The 18,713-nt window shown below is 44.0% G+C and overlaps 3 protein-coding genes across 3 annotated transcripts; 1 reads left to right on the top strand and 2 right to left on the bottom strand.

Moving 5' to 3' along the window:
- The first annotated feature begins 1,530 nt into the window (after nucleotides 1–1,530).
- On the top strand, nucleotides 1,531–3,843 carry agr2 (anterior gradient 2). Its single transcript, XM_062486816.1, has 8 exons — nucleotides 1,531–1,672; nucleotides 1,914–2,046; nucleotides 2,283–2,346; nucleotides 2,476–2,528; nucleotides 2,908–2,984; nucleotides 3,128–3,191; nucleotides 3,295–3,378; nucleotides 3,539–3,843. Exons 2-8 carry the CDS (start codon nucleotides 1,929–1,931, stop codon nucleotides 3,586–3,588), a joined length of 510 nt encoding a protein of 169 aa, XP_062342800.1. The 5' UTR covers nucleotides 1,531–1,672; nucleotides 1,914–1,928; the 3' UTR covers nucleotides 3,589–3,843.
- Nucleotides 3,844–4,653: 810 nt separating this feature from the next.
- tspan13b (tetraspanin 13b) lies at nucleotides 4,654–8,967 on the bottom strand. The gene is made up of 6 exons (XM_062486815.1): nucleotides 8,497–8,967; nucleotides 7,206–7,373; nucleotides 6,289–6,369; nucleotides 5,696–5,809; nucleotides 5,469–5,579; nucleotides 4,654–5,283 (listed from the first exon to the last, which is right to left on the bottom strand). The coding sequence occupies exons 1-6, from the start codon at nucleotides 8,557–8,559 to the stop codon at nucleotides 5,209–5,211; spliced, it is 612 nt and encodes a 203-aa protein (XP_062342799.1). The 5' UTR covers nucleotides 8,560–8,967; the 3' UTR covers nucleotides 4,654–5,208.
- A 476-nt stretch (nucleotides 8,968–9,443) lies between these two features.
- Nucleotides 9,444–18,625, bottom strand: bzw2 (basic leucine zipper and W2 domains 2). Its single transcript, XM_062486817.1, has 12 exons — nucleotides 18,501–18,625; nucleotides 15,352–15,422; nucleotides 14,310–14,486; nucleotides 12,173–12,276; nucleotides 11,945–12,010; nucleotides 11,722–11,857; nucleotides 11,451–11,560; nucleotides 10,945–11,115; nucleotides 10,631–10,777; nucleotides 10,241–10,379; nucleotides 9,972–10,094; nucleotides 9,444–9,843 (listed from the first exon to the last, which is right to left on the bottom strand). The coding sequence occupies exons 2-12, from the start codon at nucleotides 15,413–15,415 to the stop codon at nucleotides 9,815–9,817; spliced, it is 1,266 nt and encodes a 421-aa protein (XP_062342801.1). The 5' UTR covers nucleotides 15,416–15,422; nucleotides 18,501–18,625; the 3' UTR covers nucleotides 9,444–9,814.
- Between the last annotated feature and the right edge of the window lie 88 nt (nucleotides 18,626–18,713).

Raw genomic sequence — 18,713 nt, forward strand, 5'->3', positions numbered from 1 at the left:
AGCCCAGCCAATGGCAGAAGGCCTGGTGTAGCCGGTGAGATCCGTGTGCTGAGCCCAGATGGTCGACGCAATGTGTGATCAGGAGTGGCTTTCCACCCTGCCCAATCGTTCAAATATTGACCAGGTGCTATGACACACATCAGAAACCCAGCCAGAGAAAGGGAGAGGGAGAGAGTGAAAGGATGTGTACATGGCCCAGAGTTTAGGGACACCTCAGCATTCTGCTGGTCCACCATCCATTCACGCGTTTCATACCAAAGTTGCCTCAGTGTGTACGTCAATGTGTCAAGTCTTTCGTTGATCTTAGTGGTCATCAAAGCACTTTGAGCTGCAATTCTTGTATGAAATGTGCTATATAAATAAAGTCTTATTATTATTATTACATTATCATTGGAAGACTGCACAAGGGTAGTTCTGTATCAGTGGCCTCACTCATTAACCACCTTTAGTGGGTTCCTTTGAGAATGGTTGGGCAGTTTGTTCAGTAGAGACAAGTGGAGGAGCTCATGCTAAATCATTACAATTACTGTTGGCAAACAGCCAACCCATGCAACAGACAGTTACTGATGATATGTGTCAATAAGGAACTTTTTCCTTTTAACTAAAGTTCCTGTCTGATAAAAATCTTTTCTTCTGCCTCCGTGCTCTACAGATATATTAGTAATTATATTGCTTAAAAGATGTTAAAGATAAATCAAGAATGTTTATCAAATTAGATTTATATACATTTGGAAAAAAATAATCGGAATTGAGCCGATCTGTGTGTGAGACAACAATATAGAGGGACTGGTGATTCTTGCTCGAAATAAGTTGTCAGAGAGGCCCTGGTAGAGTCCAGAACAAAGCTTTCATTGATCTCAGGCTGGTCACATTATCCCCTGCTCAGATGAACTGGTGCGGGAGAAGGAGGTGGAGGGGGGAGGCAGGTGGAGGTGCCTTGGCAGTAGGCTATTGTGTATGCTTTTATTTAGTGCATATTTTACCATTTACAACCTTGTCATAGTGACCCTGTGATGTGGTTCAATCGACTACTCAACCCAGCAGAATGCTATAGATGTAATTAATATGCAAGCAGTACAACACAGCCAGCACAGTCCCATGGTGTGCATGACATCATGCGCAAGTCTTATTAAATATAGCAGTATACATCAAATATGTAATCACAAAACGAAGCATCCAGATCTCCTAATCTCCATTGAATGTTTCAATCATACCTTACATAAGGACATTCATGAAGAATATCTCACGGATCTGACTTGAACCAATCATCCCAGTCACCCCAGTGTCAAATCAGATTCCTGAACTATATGCTGACTTGTCCTTGGACCTGAGCCAAAAATTCTCATTCGATAGATGTCCAGAGGTGTTTTGTCTCTGCCAAACCTGTTCATTTGACAACCACACTGTAATTTCATGGTGGAATATGAAACACGTCAACAAGATGAATTGCTTTCTTAAAAGAATCGCTGTCAAAGAAAACTAAGGGAGCATTCCAAGATGGAGAATGTGGAGTTGTAGAACTGGCCTTTAGGACATTCCAGCAGGGGAGTGAGAGGGGGCGTGTCCACCTGGTGTGCAGGTGTATAAATGCATGAGAGGTGAGAGCAGAGTGACACAGCAGGTCCCACAGCAGCAGCAGACGGAGCCCACACAAAGGTACCAGTGATACCAGGTAAGAGATCTGGCCTGTCGTCAAAGACCTCCTTTTTTCTCTCCATCAGCAGTCTTTCTTCACTCTCTGATATCTCCTGATCTTATCCTTTATGGAGAAGGCAGCTGTAATCGCTCCAGGTCCTCTTCAGTGCTGCTCACAAATGCTTATAATCATGTGAAATCCTACATAGGACACAATCCTTCATTCATCCAGTCCGAGATTGTTATGTGACAAGCCCGCGGTGCTTGTGTGCTTCCAGAGAGAGCTAGCAAGCATGATCAAAGGACTATTGTCAGTACTGTTGGTCCTCGTGGCCGTCTCCTCTTCTCTGGGAAAGCCGGAGAAGAACATCGCCAAGAGAGGGAAGAGGATCCCCCAGACTCTCTCCAGAGGTACAACCCTTCTCTCCTCCATTCTTCTCATTACAAATGCTCAACTTCTCAGGCAGCACAAAATGATTAACCTGGCTGAGGAATAGACTAGTTGTGGGGTTCTGATATATCTGTTACAACATGAACACGGCTTAGGTTTTTGGAGGGGTTTATTGTGGTCTGCAAACCTGGTGTTTTTAACATTTGAGAATGTAAAGATATGAAGTTCACTTCCATGTTGTCTGGTGTTTCTACAGGATGGGGTGACCAGCTCATCTGGGCTCAGACATATGAGGAAGGCCTCTACTGGGCCAGGATGCAGTAAGTCAGTTAATATTTAACATTTGTAAATAAGTTTATTATTAACATCTTGAAATGTTAGTAAGTTATATTTGTTAGATAAGGAAACTAAATGTAAAATAAAAACTGACTGACCAATTGTCTCTATAGGAACAAGCCTCTCATGGTCATCTTTCATCTAGAGGACTGCCCCCACAGTCTCGGTAAGGCTCCACATCCAGCCAATAGGCTGTCTCTCTACCGTTGGGGAAAAGTTTCAGATTTGTTACAAAAAATAGGAGTCTTTCTGTTTCTCTTCAGTAGTCATATCCTGAATACTGAAGTTCTGTTGATCTTGTTGATTGTTCAAACAGTTTGGGAGCGTCATCCAACTTGTTGGAAAGCAAACACACATTTGTTTGCTCAGTTTGTTCGTTGTACATCCTGGCACTAGGATTGGGGGGAGGGATGGGGGGGGGAGGGATGGGGGGGGGATGGGGGGGGGGAGGGATGGGGAGGGAGGGGAGGGGGGCTTTAGTTGAATGGTTCCATCAATGAATGCTTGGTCTCTGGTGTAAATGTGACATTGCTTTCATGTGTCAGCTATGAAGAAATCCTTCGCCGAGGACAAGGACATCCAAAAGGTTGCTGATGAGGACCTCATCGTCCTCAATCTTGTGGTACGTTTACCTTCAGGAGCCACCAACTAAAAAGTTCAATGGTGGACATGACTCAAATTTTGTTTCCGAAAGTTATTCATGAGCTGAATTCTTCGTGTTTCATTAAACCCACTGATCAAACAAATTGTTCTCCCTGGTTCCAGTATGAAACCACCGACAAGCATCTCTCCCCAGACGGGCAGTACGTACCCAGAATCATCTTTGTCGGTGAGTCTGATCTCGAATGCCTCAGGTCATCCATCAATCATGCAAAATACTTGGAACCTTTGCCATTTGAATAATGCTGTTCTCTCTTCTTATCTTGTTCCAGATCCTTCCATGACAGTGAGAGCTGACATCACGGGACGTTACTCCAACCGCATGTATGCCTATGAGCCATCTGACATCAAACTCTGTGAGTACCTTAATGCAGGTTGACTGAACAGACAATATTGTCTGACACTGACAGAGCATATACATGCAAAAACCTAATATAGACTCATCTGTCTAGATACAGGAGAGAACAAAATGCTCTTTTGCACCATGTGAAGTTAATTTGTTTTCTCTGTCTATAGTGCTGTCCAACATGGACAAGGCCAAGAAGCTTCTGAAGACTGAGCTGTAAGCTCGGTGACACGACTGGCAGCCGATGATGAAAAGATCTCTTGTTCTACAGCTGAAGAGTTAACATCCTGCTGTCATCATAATCATACCAAGCACTGGAGTGAATGAATCTCTACTTTACTTGGGAAAAAACAACACAATTCTTCTCTTGTACTCTGTTACTTCTCGTTTCCTACCTGTATTGTCTTTGTAATGTATTGCCGTACATTTGACATGTCTTTTTAATAAATTTTGTGCTGTTCAATGCCCCAAACAATGGCCCAATCTCATTGTTTTTGTACAAAAAAAACCCCATCTCAAGGATTGTGTGAGAAGCGAAGAAAAAAAACCTACACACGATTGCTGAATCGACCTCCGGCTCACATCCTGGATGGGCGGGACCACAAGAGCTGAAAGACCTTTTCCTGAGTCACAGGGTTGCTATGGTTACAGAACCCCAACTGAAGCCATTGTTCTGTAACAAGTTCCGTGTGCACAGCAGCCGTGGCAGATGCTGGTTGGTCAGGGGTTGAGGGGGACACACACTTGTGTTGGGCGGGATTGTGTGCCAATGTTACTCATGAATGCAAATTAAATCATTCTTTTGTGCATCTTATTGTCAGTTCACGAAAGTTCCGGAGATTTCTCCATATGATTCCAGGATTTATACATCGCTATGAAGATAAGTAAAGGAATATGTAGAGCCCTCAACTTTAAGACAGGGTAAAATGTCAGACAATTCAGGAATACAATGGCTGTTTTCAAATTAATTAAAAAGGACAGGAGAGAAATTGACATTGTTGCTTTTATTGTGATTTACAGTACAAAGGCTCAGGTAAATAGTTCACAGAACTGTCCGTGCAGTGGCTGTGGCACACACCAGCAGAGAATTCATGCAAGAGGCCAAACACACAGCACACAGTCAAAATGATGCTCTTAGGGTTGAAACACCAGTGAGCAAATCGAAAGACGCGCGCACACACACCTGACTGTAGATAAACTATCACCAGGGCTTCAACAATCAGAAAAGTTTGATATCATTGTTTTTCACACTTCAGTGGTCCTCAATTTCCCCCACATGTTCTAGTCCATAGTTCCACTGTACAACAGCAGCTTGAGGCTTTGGATTATTGCATTAACAGAAGCACTGACATTTTTTTTTGCAAATTTCAAATTAAGAATATTTGAATACAAATGTTATACAGGAAACTAACAAAACATTATGCAAATCTAGGCAGTAAGGTTCAATACCAGCAAGCAAAACAAAATGCATAAATAGTAGTAGAGAATATACAGCATACGATTACTGACAAACAGTCTGCAGTTGAGTATCAAATCAAATATACACATACTTCAACTCATCGGTCCACATGCCAACGAAACCACATCGGTTCTTCATCATACGACATTAGCCATATTGATTGAAGACGTAGATTCCTTAAGGGAATATGTCCTTAGAGTGTTTACACACACACACCCTTCACGTAGCAGAGGAATAGTCTCACACGCCTTAAAAAAAGTTGAATGCTTAAAAAACGGACCACGTCCGTCCCGACGGCCTTTTTATTTACAAACGTATCCTCTAGAACATCCAGAAGGTGGGAGGTGACAGTGCAAAGGGACAAAACAAGATTGCTCGCGGTTACAGGAAAGCACTGGGGTTTGCGCGTGGGTCTTTCTGGTTCCTGTACCTGTACGTCTGCCACACCCCCAGGATCTGGAACGAGAGAGAGAGAGAGAGAGAGAGAGAGAGAGAGAGAGAGAGAGAGAGAGAGAGAGAGAGAGAGAGAGAGAGAGAGAGAGTGAACTTTCTTCCACAGGACAGGGGCAAAGAGAGAGCAAGAAATAGAGAAATGGCGACATTAAAAGAGCAAAGATAAGAACAAGACCGAGAGAGATCACCTCAGTGAAGCTGAAGAAGAGGCCGATCCCTCCTACGAAGCGGAGCACCTCCCCAGCATGCTTCTGGATCTTATCACCGCAGGGTGTGCAGGAGTGGTTAGGGAAACACGCCTGCAGGGGGCAACACACACAACCATACACACACACACACAAGATCACAGAATGACTAAACCAGACAAGATTTACCATCTATGGAGAGGACTGAGACGCAAGGAGGGGAATCTTACCGCATCACAGGTCATGTTGACCTCCACATGTCGGAAGCCGCAGCAGTTAAGATTCTTCTCCACATCTCCCTGCGTGGCTTGAGAATTGTTCCATCCCACCTCCAGCAGATGCTCCTGCAAAACAAGGCACACCACACACCATATAACAAACTACCCCTGTATCACGATAGAACCAGACCAATTTTATTCTAACATTCCCTCACCCCAATGCTGAATGCAAAGAAAGTCCTGCCTGAATAAGTCAGTGATTTTGACTCAATGGCAGAGAGCTTCTAAATATACTTTCTCATGCTGGGGGTTTAGTAAACAGACCAGACTGCGGCAGACCCGCCTAAGAGACAAGTTAAAAGCCTCTCTGGTCTGCCACAGGCTCTTTACACTGGCCACAAACAACCCACATTTCATTAGAGACACCTAGTAAGCTACAACAGGAAGTGAAAGCTGTGAGGAACGCTGTGTTTCTTCAGTGTAATTACTGGTCAGTTTGATTTAAGTTTTTACTCACAAATTGGGTGTATCACACCTAGTTTTTAGCTGGGATGTAGTAGCAATATTAGCTTTTGATGTCCTGTGAGGGTGATGTTTGTTCCTACCTGCTGGTCTTTGTTGATAGCCAGACAGGCACTGGAGACGGAGAACTGGACGATGAAAACCATGAACAGTATGATCATGTACTGGGCTCCACTGTGAAGGAATAACAGACCAAGGAGCACATCCAGTACATTCTCAATGACAGTATGGAAGAAAAAAGCTAATTTTGAGACCAGCTCTTAGTACATGGGCTTTTCCCAAATAGAAATATACCAGGGCTGAACTTGGCTTCTAAATGGATAATGTGGAATATTCCAGACTGAATAGATAAGGGTTAATTATGTCTGTGTTGTATTGTGTCATGGTCCTTGGGAACATAACGATCAGCAGTATCTGCTAAGCCTGAATACAGAGTGAAACAGGATGCTCGGCTCCCAGATCTTGTTGCTTATATGCATGCATGAATGGACAAGCAACGTGGATTTTCCAAAACATTCAGTTGAGAGTCCAGCCAGGAAAACAATCACTATTCACACTCATTTCACTTTTGTTTTTTTGAAAGGCAAAGGTAATTCATTATAGTTCCTGGAGGAATTGTTAGGCCAACCATGCATCCATTCCTACTTTATGATCAACCAACAACTAAAAATCATCACACAACCAGCCAAGTATGATTAACTGTGTAACATGGACCTGTATGAGGATCTAGAGCTGTGTGAGGTTATTTACATTACATTTAGTCATTTAGCAGATGCTCTTATCCAAAGCGACTTACAGTAAGTACAGGGACATTCCCCCAAGGCAAGTAGGGTGAAGTGCCTTGCCCAGGGACACAACGTCATTTCGCACGGCCCGGAATCGAACCGGCAAACTTCTGATTAGTATCCCGATTCCCTAACCGCTCAGCCATCTGACCCCTTACCATGCAGCTGGTTCAGAGCCCACTGACGGCCACACACACAGACTTGGGGAAGGATACGAAGAAAAGGAGGACCTGGTGGTGCTTCATGGCTCCGATGAGCCCGGCCAGGGCCACGAAGAAAAGGAAGACCCCCACTCCGATGATTCCCCCCACCACCTGGAAACTAGACACCAGGCCAAACCACTTCCCCCACGCTGCGATGCCAATCATCAGAAGACTCACCATCTGAGAGAGAGGTATGGGTGAAGAATAATTTGGTGAGAGGCCCCTAGACTAGCTATCCATTGGCAGTCACACAGATCAAGCCTATTACAAGATGCAGGAATTTTGCCCTTCTCCTCCCTCTATGAGTAAGTGAGCATTGTCACATGACATAAAAACAATGTCCTTGGTTTTGAGAATCACATTACTGGCAGCTTGAAAACATTTACCCAATGTTGTTTTTGCAGACCTAAATATAGTATTAAATCAGATATTTATAAGTACTATATAATGTCCTCTATGTTTTAAGGGAAAATTTGCTGTTTAAGCATATTATTATTTGACTACCTCGTCATTATGTCAGAAGGCTGTTCTTCCAAAGTAACAACGGTGTAACTTTAAGCGGACGTTGACCACACACTATCAGATACGCGATATGGCACGCAATAAAATAAAAACGTGAAGCAATGGGTTTAACCGGTTTCTATTTAAAACATATGCCACAGGTAACTACGTTTATAACTTATTAAACCATTAAAACAAACAAACGTCCGAAAACATGGTCACTGGAATACAACTTATGACCCCTCTTTTATGTGTTCAAGAATTCTCATTTGGCAGCTTCTATGTAGGTCACCTTTTCGTCATCAAGTATGTTCAGAGAGGCATTTTGGTAGTGGGCATGTCTAGGACGTGAAGAAAAGCGCAATATTGTTTTGGGGTTGGCAGAGACAAAGCTTCACAATTTGTTGAATAATTTTGCATTTAGTAAGTAACCCACTTGATAACACATATCAGGAATGGAAGCCATTAACAATGACAGGATGTGCCAGGGATAAATTAGAGAAGGAAGGGAAAAGGAAACGTCAAGGGAAGACAGAAAAAATAGATTTTCAGTACATGTATAATATTTTTACGAGCTGAGGTTGCAATTGTGTATCCATGTAGCCTACACGCAGACCTAATTCCAGACAATGCATCAGCCTGAATAATTGATCAAAGCTGAGTTGTGCCGACCCGGTGAATTGTTTACAATGTGCAACAATGTTTTCTAACCAAACATTAAAAACATTACAGGGAATAAACATAAAGCTTACGCCCAAAAGCTGGCAGGATGATCCATATGGTACATTCTGACAACACTCACCACATAGAGGATGTTGAGCGCGCAGAGAGAATGTTTGGAGCAGGTGAAACCGGCGCAGCCCATTTTGGCGTATTCTGATGACTCGAAAATATGACAGTAAGATCAAAAATCTCCTCACAACGATCACTGATATAAAATCGATTCACCCTGAAGTCATAAATAAGGATTTCCCACTATAAAGGCTGATCATCTAATTGCATGTCTAACTGGGAGGGCGCTGGCAAACATATGACTAGCAGGGGAGGGCTCTCCGAAGATACTTGTCCTCTGATTGGCGAAAGCAGAATGTATGTCATTTGTATGCAAATCATTGCGGGAGACGCTGGCAGTTGGGTGGATGAGAGCTGAGCGCCGTCCGCTTAAATGACGTCAGAAATTCATCGTTCCATCAGTCGTCTGATGGCCTAAACTTACTTATCATATAAAATAGTTTACGCAACTCTCTAGTCTAAGTAAAGTCCCTCATTGTATAACCGTGTGACAATTGAGACGAAGTGAGTTACTCCTCTCTGGACTCAACTTGAAACTGATGTCAGCATGAATGCCACAATGCCCTACTCTGACCTGCATGCATTCGTCAACATACTGAAACTAAAGCACCGGCTCCAGTGGACATACTGTAACCGACCACGTCCACAGGTGAAACAGTTTTTAATTTCCTACAGTTGTTGATGTATTACCTGATGCGGGAATTGGGGAGTTGAACCTTTGAATATAAACGGCATGACTCAAGGCCATTTAAAGCTGTTTCCATGACCGTGTGTAGAGGTCACAGGAGCTGCCCAGCATTCCTATTTATCTTTGCAGACATGTTCAAGGTGAAGTAACATAATGATTGGTTGGACTTAGGGTACTTCCATTTCAGGTAATTTTCTGGTTGAGTTACTTAACCACAAAACGTGTGTGAAGTTGTTTTGTATTCTGGTTTCAAATCAGACAAAGCAAAATAATACATACAAAACACTTTATTCATAAAAAGATCAAAGCATTGCCAAGTTCCATATGTGCGAGTTTCATAAATCAAGTTTCAAAATCGACAGCATATTATGAGGTCCTTATCGCTATACCTGAACAACATTGTTAAAGGGAGTTTTTTTTATGCCAGAGTGTGAGACCTTGTGGAAAGGTTGACATGTCTCCTTCTGCTGAGGTGTCAAGTGGTATATGCCCTGGTGATGTGCTTGGCTACCTAGGGCCTGTGGTCTGGGCCCAAGAGAACAGGAGTGACTGGACACTAAATGCAAAGTGGGGACTACAGGGGCACGGACACAGGATACAGGCCATAGGATGTAGAGAGTGACTCCTGTCTTTCCAGTGGTTAGTCCTCCTCTCCCTCAGACTCGGACTCTGTGGGGGGAAGCAATGACATCAAGACTCATTAGCGGCCTCTAGTGGTCGAAATAACCGTTTTCGGTTCTCGTGTTTATGCTTGTGTTGGACAGTTGTACGTCTGATAGCTGCAGTCGTTCAGTTACCTTCTTCAGCGTTCTGCAGCCACTCGACAAACTTCTTCATCTGTTCCAGAAAGACACTCTTCCCTTTGGTAGCGTGTCCATCTTTGTACCACCTCATGATGGCTTCCTCGCTCAGTACGTCAGCTGTGGGTGGGGGTGAACATTCCAAGAGAGGCACACAGAGCATCACATACCCACTCCAAGTCACAGTACACCGAGTCACCCCGAATCTACCTGAACCTAAAAGAGGCCATTATCACACCAGGACATGATTATTTGTGGAAACCCACCTTTATAGAAGAGCATCACAATCTTGCAGAAGGACTTCATGAAGTGGATATTGTCGTAGCAGTATTCCTGGATCTTCAGCAGCAGGACCAGCTCTGACTGGCCCTGGGTGCTGAACACAGCCAGCAGAGGGGCATAGTACTTCAGAGAGAGAGGGAGAGAGAGGGGAGGAGAGAGAGAGGGAGAGGGAGAGAGTGTGTGAGAGAGAGGACACAGTCAAGGGTTATTTAAAAAATCACTATTAAGGACAGTAATACAGTAGACCAGCATTGCTACAGCACTGCAACATGTTTGCCAGTTGCTGGAAACACCTTATTTGTGGTCTAGTACAGTTAGGATAGTGGTGGATGGAGGTGATGTTCCTGCATGTGGTGGAGGTGGTGTAGCTGTACCTTAAGATGTTTGAGAGCCTGCTCGGTGACCAGCTCCTCCTTCTTGTTCCACTCCATAGCGTTCATGAGGCACGTCCACAACAGACCAATCACAGCCTGCTCCTGAAGCTCATTCCTCTTCATCTCCTCCTTTACATATACCACCATCTACCACAAGATGGAGAAGACAGACAAGATAAAGAGTACACATACAGTACATACACACACTTTTTTTGCTATCTCCACCCTCCCCACTGAGAGAGACGTGCTACCTCCACCCTCCCCACTGAGAGAGACGTTCTAACTCCACCCTCCCACTGAGAGAGGCGTGCTACCTCTCGGATGGGGCACTCCTGAGACAGGCGCTCTTGCAGTTCCTTCTGAAGCTCCTTGCGGGTTCCCAGGCTCTGCTGCACGCGCAGGAAGTCTGATAACTCCTTCAGCCCCGCTTCGTTGAAGTACACAGAGAAATGCTCCACGTTCTGCTTGTTGACAGGAAACAACTCCTGGAACGATCAGATTGATAATCCATAAACATAACTAGGAGGCATATGGAAACATTTACAAAATATTGACAATTCTAAGAAAAATGCAAATGTAGTTATTGAGCTGCAGCTCTGGTGTAAAAGCAACTATATGTTGACAAAAGAGGCAATGAGCATGACAACAGACTGACTCCCCCCCCCCTCCCATCTCTTCTTCATAATTATAGTGCATGTATGACAACACAAGTCTGCACCTGACAAGTGAACACCATCTCCATGGAGACAGTCTCCAGACACTAACACTCAGAGTGTTCCGGAGAGAGTAAAATAACATGTTACGCTTCCTCAATCCTCACCAGCAGTCTTTTATCGAGGCTGGCCTTTCTCAAGGCAGAAGTAACTGAATTGGCATCTTTCTCGGCTATCCACGCCTTAAACATCTTTACTGCAAAGGATGCAGAGATGCCTGCAAAATACAGTTCAAATTAGTGTTATATAGCTCATTGCATGTACAACAATACATTTATACACACAAAACTCCACGACCACAGACATGCACCACTTCACACACGAACATTCCCCTTCCACAGAGAAACAATCACACACCACATACACACACATACACACCTTCCTTGACAACATTGTCACTGAAGAGGCTGGTGAGGATCGGGGGGGGCAGTGTTCCGTTGGCCAGGAGGATGCCGGTCAGCATGGCCAGCTTGGTCTGCTCAGACTCACTGAAGGCTTTCAGGAAGAGCAACAGCTGCAACAGGAAGTGACACAAGACAGGATGATGAGGTCCTCTGACATCAACTGATGAGATGAGAAAGATGACATCACAGCATTTTACCTTTTTGATCTCCTCTTCAAAGCCCTTCTCTAGGTATTTGTATCTCCTAATGAGCTTATTAAAAACCTGAGAGAGAGAGAGAGAGAGTGAGAGAGTAATGTTCAATCCTGGAGGATGTGGACAGGGTGAATTATATTCACCCTGGTATAATCCATGGCCTAAAAGTCTAAGTGCCAATATGGAGCACTTCATGTGTATAAATGGGGGGGAGGGGTTGCTGAAACATACCTGAGCATAGCGTTTGAGGGCGGAGTGATTTTCTTCGATAGTGAACACGCAGTGTGCCGTCACCTTGGTCTTGTCACCCTCATCAATGCGCGTCCCTCCGGGAGCTGAGTCAGCGAAAGCAGGATCAAAGGTCAAAGAATTCTGTTAACCCTTTTATTCCACAGCTCAGAATATCCTACCATACCAGATATCCACAAGTCACAACAATGGGCAGGGCCTTAAACTGATATTTAATACATGCATTCGGACACAACAATGATAAAACCATGCTCTACTACCTTATCTAATTATGCCAACAACACCATTTTGAAACTATTTTTGGTCAATCCTAAATTGTGGTTAACTGGGTTGCACTGGCTAGGAACCCTGTGTAACCACAAGAGACTGAGGGGCTTAGTGGGGATGTTTCTGCCCTTGGCCCCATCACTGCTTGATGTATGGTAATCAGTCTTTAATGAGATTACACAACATTATCGCAATGCCTAACAGCCCCATCCACTTCTGTTGGGAAACTCCCTGACAAATGTCTGATCCCAATAACTTCCTCCCCTCCCCTCCCCTCCCCTCCCCCCCCCCCCTCCCCTCCCCTCCCCTCCCCTCCCCTCCCCTCCCCTCCCCTCCCCTCCCCTCCCCTCCCCTCCCCTCTTCACTCTTCTGGCTATATATACATTAATTCAGCATTGATCTGGTTGTTGTGTCCTGTGACTTTTCAGGCTGCCAATGACATTTAATCTCCTCCTGTAGATTAATGACAACAGGAGAGCTTACAAACCTGCTGCCTGCCAGGGAAAATACCTCTCCATTGTTGACCTGTTGTACTGACATTTTTGGACAGGTTTATAGTCCTGTTAGAAGGATTTTAATGAAAACAGAATACCCTATGTGATATTATGTAGGAAAATAATCACATCACATCTGATGCGCAAACTCCATTGTCTTAAATAATCTACGCACTCATTGTCAGAGTAACAGGATTCAAGAGGCTGGTTTCTTGTGTGTCCACAGCTTGTAGTACTGTGTCCCTTTTATAGAACGCAAGTAAACCTTTTAGCTCTAATTGGTTTGACAGAGAGTGCTTCATCCTAGATTCAGACCTGGAAGTAAAATGAACTAATTTGAGACAGATTAAAGGGACAGGATGTGAATGAGTGTGTGTATTGTGGGTTCATGTGTGTTAAGGTCCTCTTGGTGTCTGTGGTGCATGCAAGCATGAGTGTGTGTGTGTCATGTGTGGGCCTGTGTGTATGTGTACGAGTCTGTGTGAGTTTGTGTGTGCATATTTAACTCTGGGTTTATGTGTGTTAATCTAATTGCCTGTGTGTGTGTGTGTGTGTGTGTGTGGGGGGGGGGGGGGGGGGGGGGGGGTTGGGCAGCTTAGGCCTACAGGTCACTGAAGTTCAAAATCTTACAGCTACAGACACACTGAGCTTAGCTACAGACATAATACATTGTGCAATGCCTCAAACTCCACTACGTTTCCCACAATAACTGTTCTGTACTGCTCCTGTGCTCTGATGTTATAATATATTTGATTATTAAAGCCCAGCTCCTTTTCCATTGTTCAGGCTTGTACATGGGAAATCCGATTAAATGTGGAAAACTTAAGAGTCAAATTAATTGTCAAAGTCTGTAAAACGTCGTGCTGGTGACATTTTAGGAGCCGCACAGATTCCTGAGCCTTACACAGACAGAAGCAGGCACACTCCAAGAGAGAGTCTCTGTAATGGGTGATGAGGAGAGGATCTCTTTGATCATGGGGCATTACTGTGTTAATCTGACAAAGCCAGCAGTGATCACTTTGTCCTTGCCTGGGCGAGCGAGCACAACCCTGCACCCAGCTGGTCACTGGTCCACTGTAGCTGTCTGCACGTGCTCCTCTCTTTGTCGCCGAGCTAAATGGATCCTGGGGGTGGGGTTTTCTAACGTGATGTTATGCTAATCTAACACCCTTCATGAAACGTGTCTAATAAGGTATTGTTGACAATCTAACCATCTAGGGAGGTAAACCACTTAGACTTAGACATGAAAACAATATTGGTTTGAATCTATTCATGATCGCAACAGATTACATTTCCGGTGACAGAATGCTACTGTGAAGGGTTTCCTAATGCATCCCAGACATCCAGAGCACACTCACCAAGCATGCTCCCTGTGATGAGGATGTCAAAGAGGGTGTCGGCATAGCGACGGTAGTCGAGTCGTGAGCCCGTGACATCGAGGAACTTGGCCAAAGCATCTAGGTCCCCGCCTGCTTCGTTGAGGCCCAGAACGATCGTGTCTCGGAAAACTGTGGGCTCAAACTTCTCCTTTTCATCTGGGAGGGAAGGCAGAGGGAGAGGGTTAGGACGGGGATGTCTACTAACATCTACTGTTCATAGGTGTTGTCATTTGCAACACAGTTGAGACAGTTAATCCTGTCTGTGTCTTCACAAAAATCTAAATATCATAACCTAGAGGTGGCCACACTGGGTTTGGGGCAGTTTGGACATCCTACGAATATGTCAATAACTAGAGCCAGTCAGCAAACTAGGCAGCCAACCAACCAGTTGGTCAATAAACCAGCCTCCCAGCCGATAACCATCTAGCCAACCCCAAAAAAACAACCTTCCAACTAGTCGGGTATCTGGCCAGCAAACCAGCCTGCAAGCAGGGTTTTGTGTAGAGGTTTTGTGTAAGAGCCAGAGAATGCCAACAACAACCTGTTAACACTGCAGGCAGGCCTTGCAACTCAGTCAAATCTAGGGAAGGGCTTCAAGTGTTTACTGTATGGGAGTGAGAATATGTGAAGAGTGTGAGTACACTATGTGCTTGTAGGCTGTTGGAGTATTGAGTCGACAGACCAGCTAATATTGAGAATACCAACAGAAGAGGTTGAGAGGGACCTTGTCACTGGTGAAACATTCAACACATTTTGTCTGTAGCAAAAAATATCTTGAGGTTCCAGGGATTTGGTCACTAATAAACTGTCATCAAACAAATCGTCTGCTGTTTATTTACACCTTGTATTACAATTGAAGGAGTATATTTCTAAACGTGTTCATAGTAACAAGACTTTGCAAAGAACATTCAGTACCTTTGCAACATTGCAATGCAACACAACAACACAACATTTGTTTCCTTGCCAACGTGTCTGGTAAAGAGCTAGCATGCGGCCACGGACAGCTGTCTGAGGTACTTACCCCTTTTCCTGGTCTTAAACCTCTGGCCTGTAAGCACTGGCTTCTGCTGCTTACCGGTATTCATAAAAGTCCTGAAGAGGAAACACAATACTTCTTAGCACTAAACACTTTTTCATCATCTAACGCACACATGCACAAACACACACAAGGTCCAACCAGTAACCCCTTTTGTGTTTTATATAAAGATATGGTTTAATTAGTAACCTTTCTGTTAAGTACATGATATATACAAATGATTTGATACATTTGAATAGTGGTTAGGCAAAGCTTACATGGTTCTCCGATAACATATGGGGGTCAGATGGCTGAGCGGTTAGGGAGTCGGGCTATTAATCAGTAGGTTGCCAGTTCAATTCCCGGCCGCACAATATGACGTGTCCTTTGGCAAGGCACTTCACCCTACTTGGCTCGGGGGGAATGTCCCTGTACTTACTGTAAGTTGCTCTGGATAAGAGCGCCTGCTAAATGTAAATGTATCTTATCACCCTAGGTTTTATACTTCCTCAGTCTAACCACTGAAGAACACCCTGTAAGCCTCAATGTTCAAGGTCTCCGCCCTTCGCTAACCAGCTGTGAGTTCCTCTTAGTAACAGTGCCGGCCTGAGTGTAACTGTTGAAGAGTTGTCCTGCTTGCCAACCTTGTGCTCTGTGCTAAATATAGTGAGCTTCAGACTCTCTCCAACCCCCCCTTACCCATCCCCAAACACACACACATGCCCCCTTTCACTCTCTTTCTTTCTGTCTCTCTCTGGGCTAGGACATCCCTTGCAATGCTACATGCACACACACACACAAACAACAACGCACATGCAGTGCACACTTCTTTCCAACAGCTGGTCCAAATCAGAAAACTCAATGAGAGGGCAGCCATTTTTGTGGCAGGCAAACTCTTACTTTGGAGAGCCCCAGGAAACTGGTCGGGGAAGGATTACAGCGCGTTCTAATCTACAACTCCTATCCCCACTGAATGGATACTGTAGTCAACAGATTCCAAGGAAAGCTGTCTGGTTCACCGCGGTCACATTGGCTTGAAAGATTCCTCGGTTCTGTTATAGAGATGCTAGAACTTAAAACCAGTGGTTCCTTCAATTGCTTTATGTATAGGCCTAGCTCTGGATCACCTAATGTACATGACACACTGTTAAACACTTGTATGTACAAATCTATGTTTTTTCTCTCTCTTTTGAACCGTGTGGGTGGTTTAGTGTTCTCCACTCACACAGATAAGCACCATTACAGGCTCCCACTGACAGAGCATTTTGACAATGTTACAGCTGCAGTTATTGAAAAATGAATACATTATCTGAATTTGCACTATGACAACTTGGAAAATAAAACAAAATGTATTTCAGGGAATTTAAATGCGTGTTTGTAAGCCACGTTTCCATGATGTTTCACCTGTCCTTGTACACAACAACCGTTTGGTGTGTGTGTGTCACTTTGTTCTATTGATCTGTCTAACAGCAGCTGATGTACACAGTGTTCTGAGGAGAGGCCCTGAAGGAGCACCAAGGGACCCACTCAGAGCCACTTCTTCACCCCAAGGAGAGCAGAGGTAGCTGGGCTAAGCACCAGCATGTCTACTCTTGGGACCCATGGATGAATTTCACAGTGGTGTGTGTTTGTATTTGTATGTGTGTGTATGTTTGTGTTTGTGTACATGTTTGTGGTTTTGTGTATAATTATGTGTTTATGTGTATGAGTGAACAAGACAGAGGGATGTAGAAGAAGAGGAAAAGATAGATGAGTTCATGTCAGTTTAAATGTGTGATTTGTGCAGAAATAGTGCAGCTGTTCAGAGATCCTATCTTACAAACATTATTGTGTTACCTGAGAGGGGAGTATATGAGGAACAGCTCTTTGTTCATCTCAACACCTCACTGCCACACACTTCTGCATATTTGACAGGTTTCTTCTCCATTTTGAGCTTTTATTTCATGGGCAGTTGAATTTTGAATATGTCATGGCCATGCCAAATAAATTGTTTGTCACCACAGTCCCCAGTCTATAACACAGTGTGCGGAGAATACGTCATGGGCATTATCAAAAAGACTTGTCATGTCCCAGCCCTCCAACCCCCTCATCCACCCCCCTCATCCACCCCCCCCCAGGGGTGTGTGGGCTGTATTCCAAGTTGACACCCCATTCCCAAAATAATGTTCTCCTCATTAAATTCCAGGAAGCAAAGCCAACATGGCAGAAAACATTGACCAGAGTGAGAGACAAGCAAACTATTGGAAAGTATCTGAAGTGGTCTGATAGGCTATGTAGGTGCCCCCTCAAGAGGGTGATGAGAAGGCCTGGAGAGATAAGACAGGATGAAGGATTTTCATTCTCACCTCCACACCCTACTACCACTTCCGTGAATAATGCACGATGAGTCCAACGAAGTTATATCCTCGAATAAAAGGACGAGGCCTGTACAAGATGAGCTCGACTAGATACCTACCAGTTCGGTCGAACAGGAAGCACAAAACTGTCAGCTACATCGAGCCTTTTAAAGCACTGTATTTGGCCGCCGGCGAGATAGGTCCACCGGAACACTACAACCGATTAATTGTAGGGAGTAACGGTAGCCTGAAGTGCGCCACTTTTCTATAAACACAATCGCAGCATTCCAGGAATGCCTTTGAAATATTTCACCCAGACAACCTGTCAATTCAAGATAAGTGATAATCTGTACACGTGCATATGCTGTGCTTTATTAATTTCCAAAATCCTTTTCTCAGCGTGTTGTAATGAGCAACAGAAAAGGAGGAAAGCAATCCACCCTTCAAATTAATCCTCTTCTGTCCACACTTTGACGAATTAAACAAACATTTCTTCAATTTGTTATTGAACAATATCGCGCACCTGTGGCACTAGAGTTGTGATGTTTTGTCAGTCTCAGATTCTAAATTAGTCAGCTAAAAAAATAACAAAAATACATATCATGGCCTAAATTGCAGTCTATAAAAACGGATACAGTCAGCTCTTAATGTTTAGTCTACTAGTGTGAGTAGGACTAATTGCCCCTGAATCATCAACAATAGGCACATTTTTATATGACAACAAATGTTAAATCTTGTAAGTTTTTATGACATGAAATTGAATTGAGATATAGCAATTCTAATGAATGTTACTAGGATAACAGAACAATTGTGACTTACCTGACAGTGGGTGACTAGCAAGTTGATGTGGTGGACGAGAGGCAAAGGAACTCAGATACACATCAACGTACATCGAGTGGCAGTCCGGTAATATGCAGCCCGGCAAAATCCTATGTACCTAAAATAGGGGCGTCCTCACAGAGTGATAAAGCAACAATTTCAAATATGACTCCGCAAAGTGATAAATATTAAAACTGGCAAGTAGTAATTGGT

The sequence above is a fragment of the Osmerus eperlanus genome, chromosome 20, assembly GCF_963692335.1.
Source record: "Osmerus eperlanus chromosome 20, fOsmEpe2.1, whole genome shotgun sequence".
NCBI classification, from domain to species: Eukaryota; Metazoa; Chordata; class Actinopteri; order Osmeriformes; family Osmeridae; genus Osmerus; species Osmerus eperlanus.

What these genes read in the sequence shown, in the direction of transcription:
- bzw2 (XM_062486817.1), bottom strand. Translation starts at nt 15,415, where the DNA reads ATGAATACCGGTAAGCAGCAGAAGCCAGTGCTTACAGGCCAGAGGTTT. An exon ending in TGACAATGTTGTCAAGGAAG is followed by an intron (nt 11,561 to 11,721) that starts GTGTGTATGTGT and finishes TGTATTTTGCAG; the next exon opens with GCATCTCTGCATCCTTTGCA. An exon ending in TGTGATGCTCTTCTATAAAG is followed by an intron (nt 10,095 to 10,240) that starts GTGGGTTTCCAC and finishes CCCCACCCACAG; the next exon opens with CTGACGTACTGAGCGAGGAA.
- tspan13b (XM_062486815.1), bottom strand. Translation starts at nt 8,559, where the DNA reads ATGGGCTGCGCCGGTTTCACCTGCTCCAAACATTCTCTCTGCGCGCTC. An exon ending in CGCTCAACATCCTCTATGTG is followed by an intron (nt 7,374 to 8,496) that starts GTGAGTGTTGTC and finishes CCTCTCTCTCAG; the next exon opens with ATGGTGAGTCTTCTGATGAT. An exon ending in TCAACATGACCTGTGATGCG is followed by an intron (nt 5,580 to 5,695) that starts GTAAGATTCCCC and finishes TGCCCCCTGCAG; the next exon opens with GCGTGTTTCCCTAACCACTC.
- agr2 (XM_062486816.1), top strand. Translation starts at nt 1,929, where the DNA reads ATGATCAAAGGACTATTGTCAGTACTGTTGGTCCTCGTGGCCGTCTCC. An exon ending in CTCTACTGGGCCAGGATGCA is followed by an intron (nt 2,347 to 2,475) that starts GTAAGTCAGTTA and finishes TTGTCTCTATAG; the next exon opens with GAACAAGCCTCTCATGGTCA. An exon ending in GCCATCTGACATCAAACTCT is followed by an intron (nt 3,379 to 3,538) that starts GTGAGTACCTTA and finishes CTCTGTCTATAG; the next exon opens with TGCTGTCCAACATGGACAAG.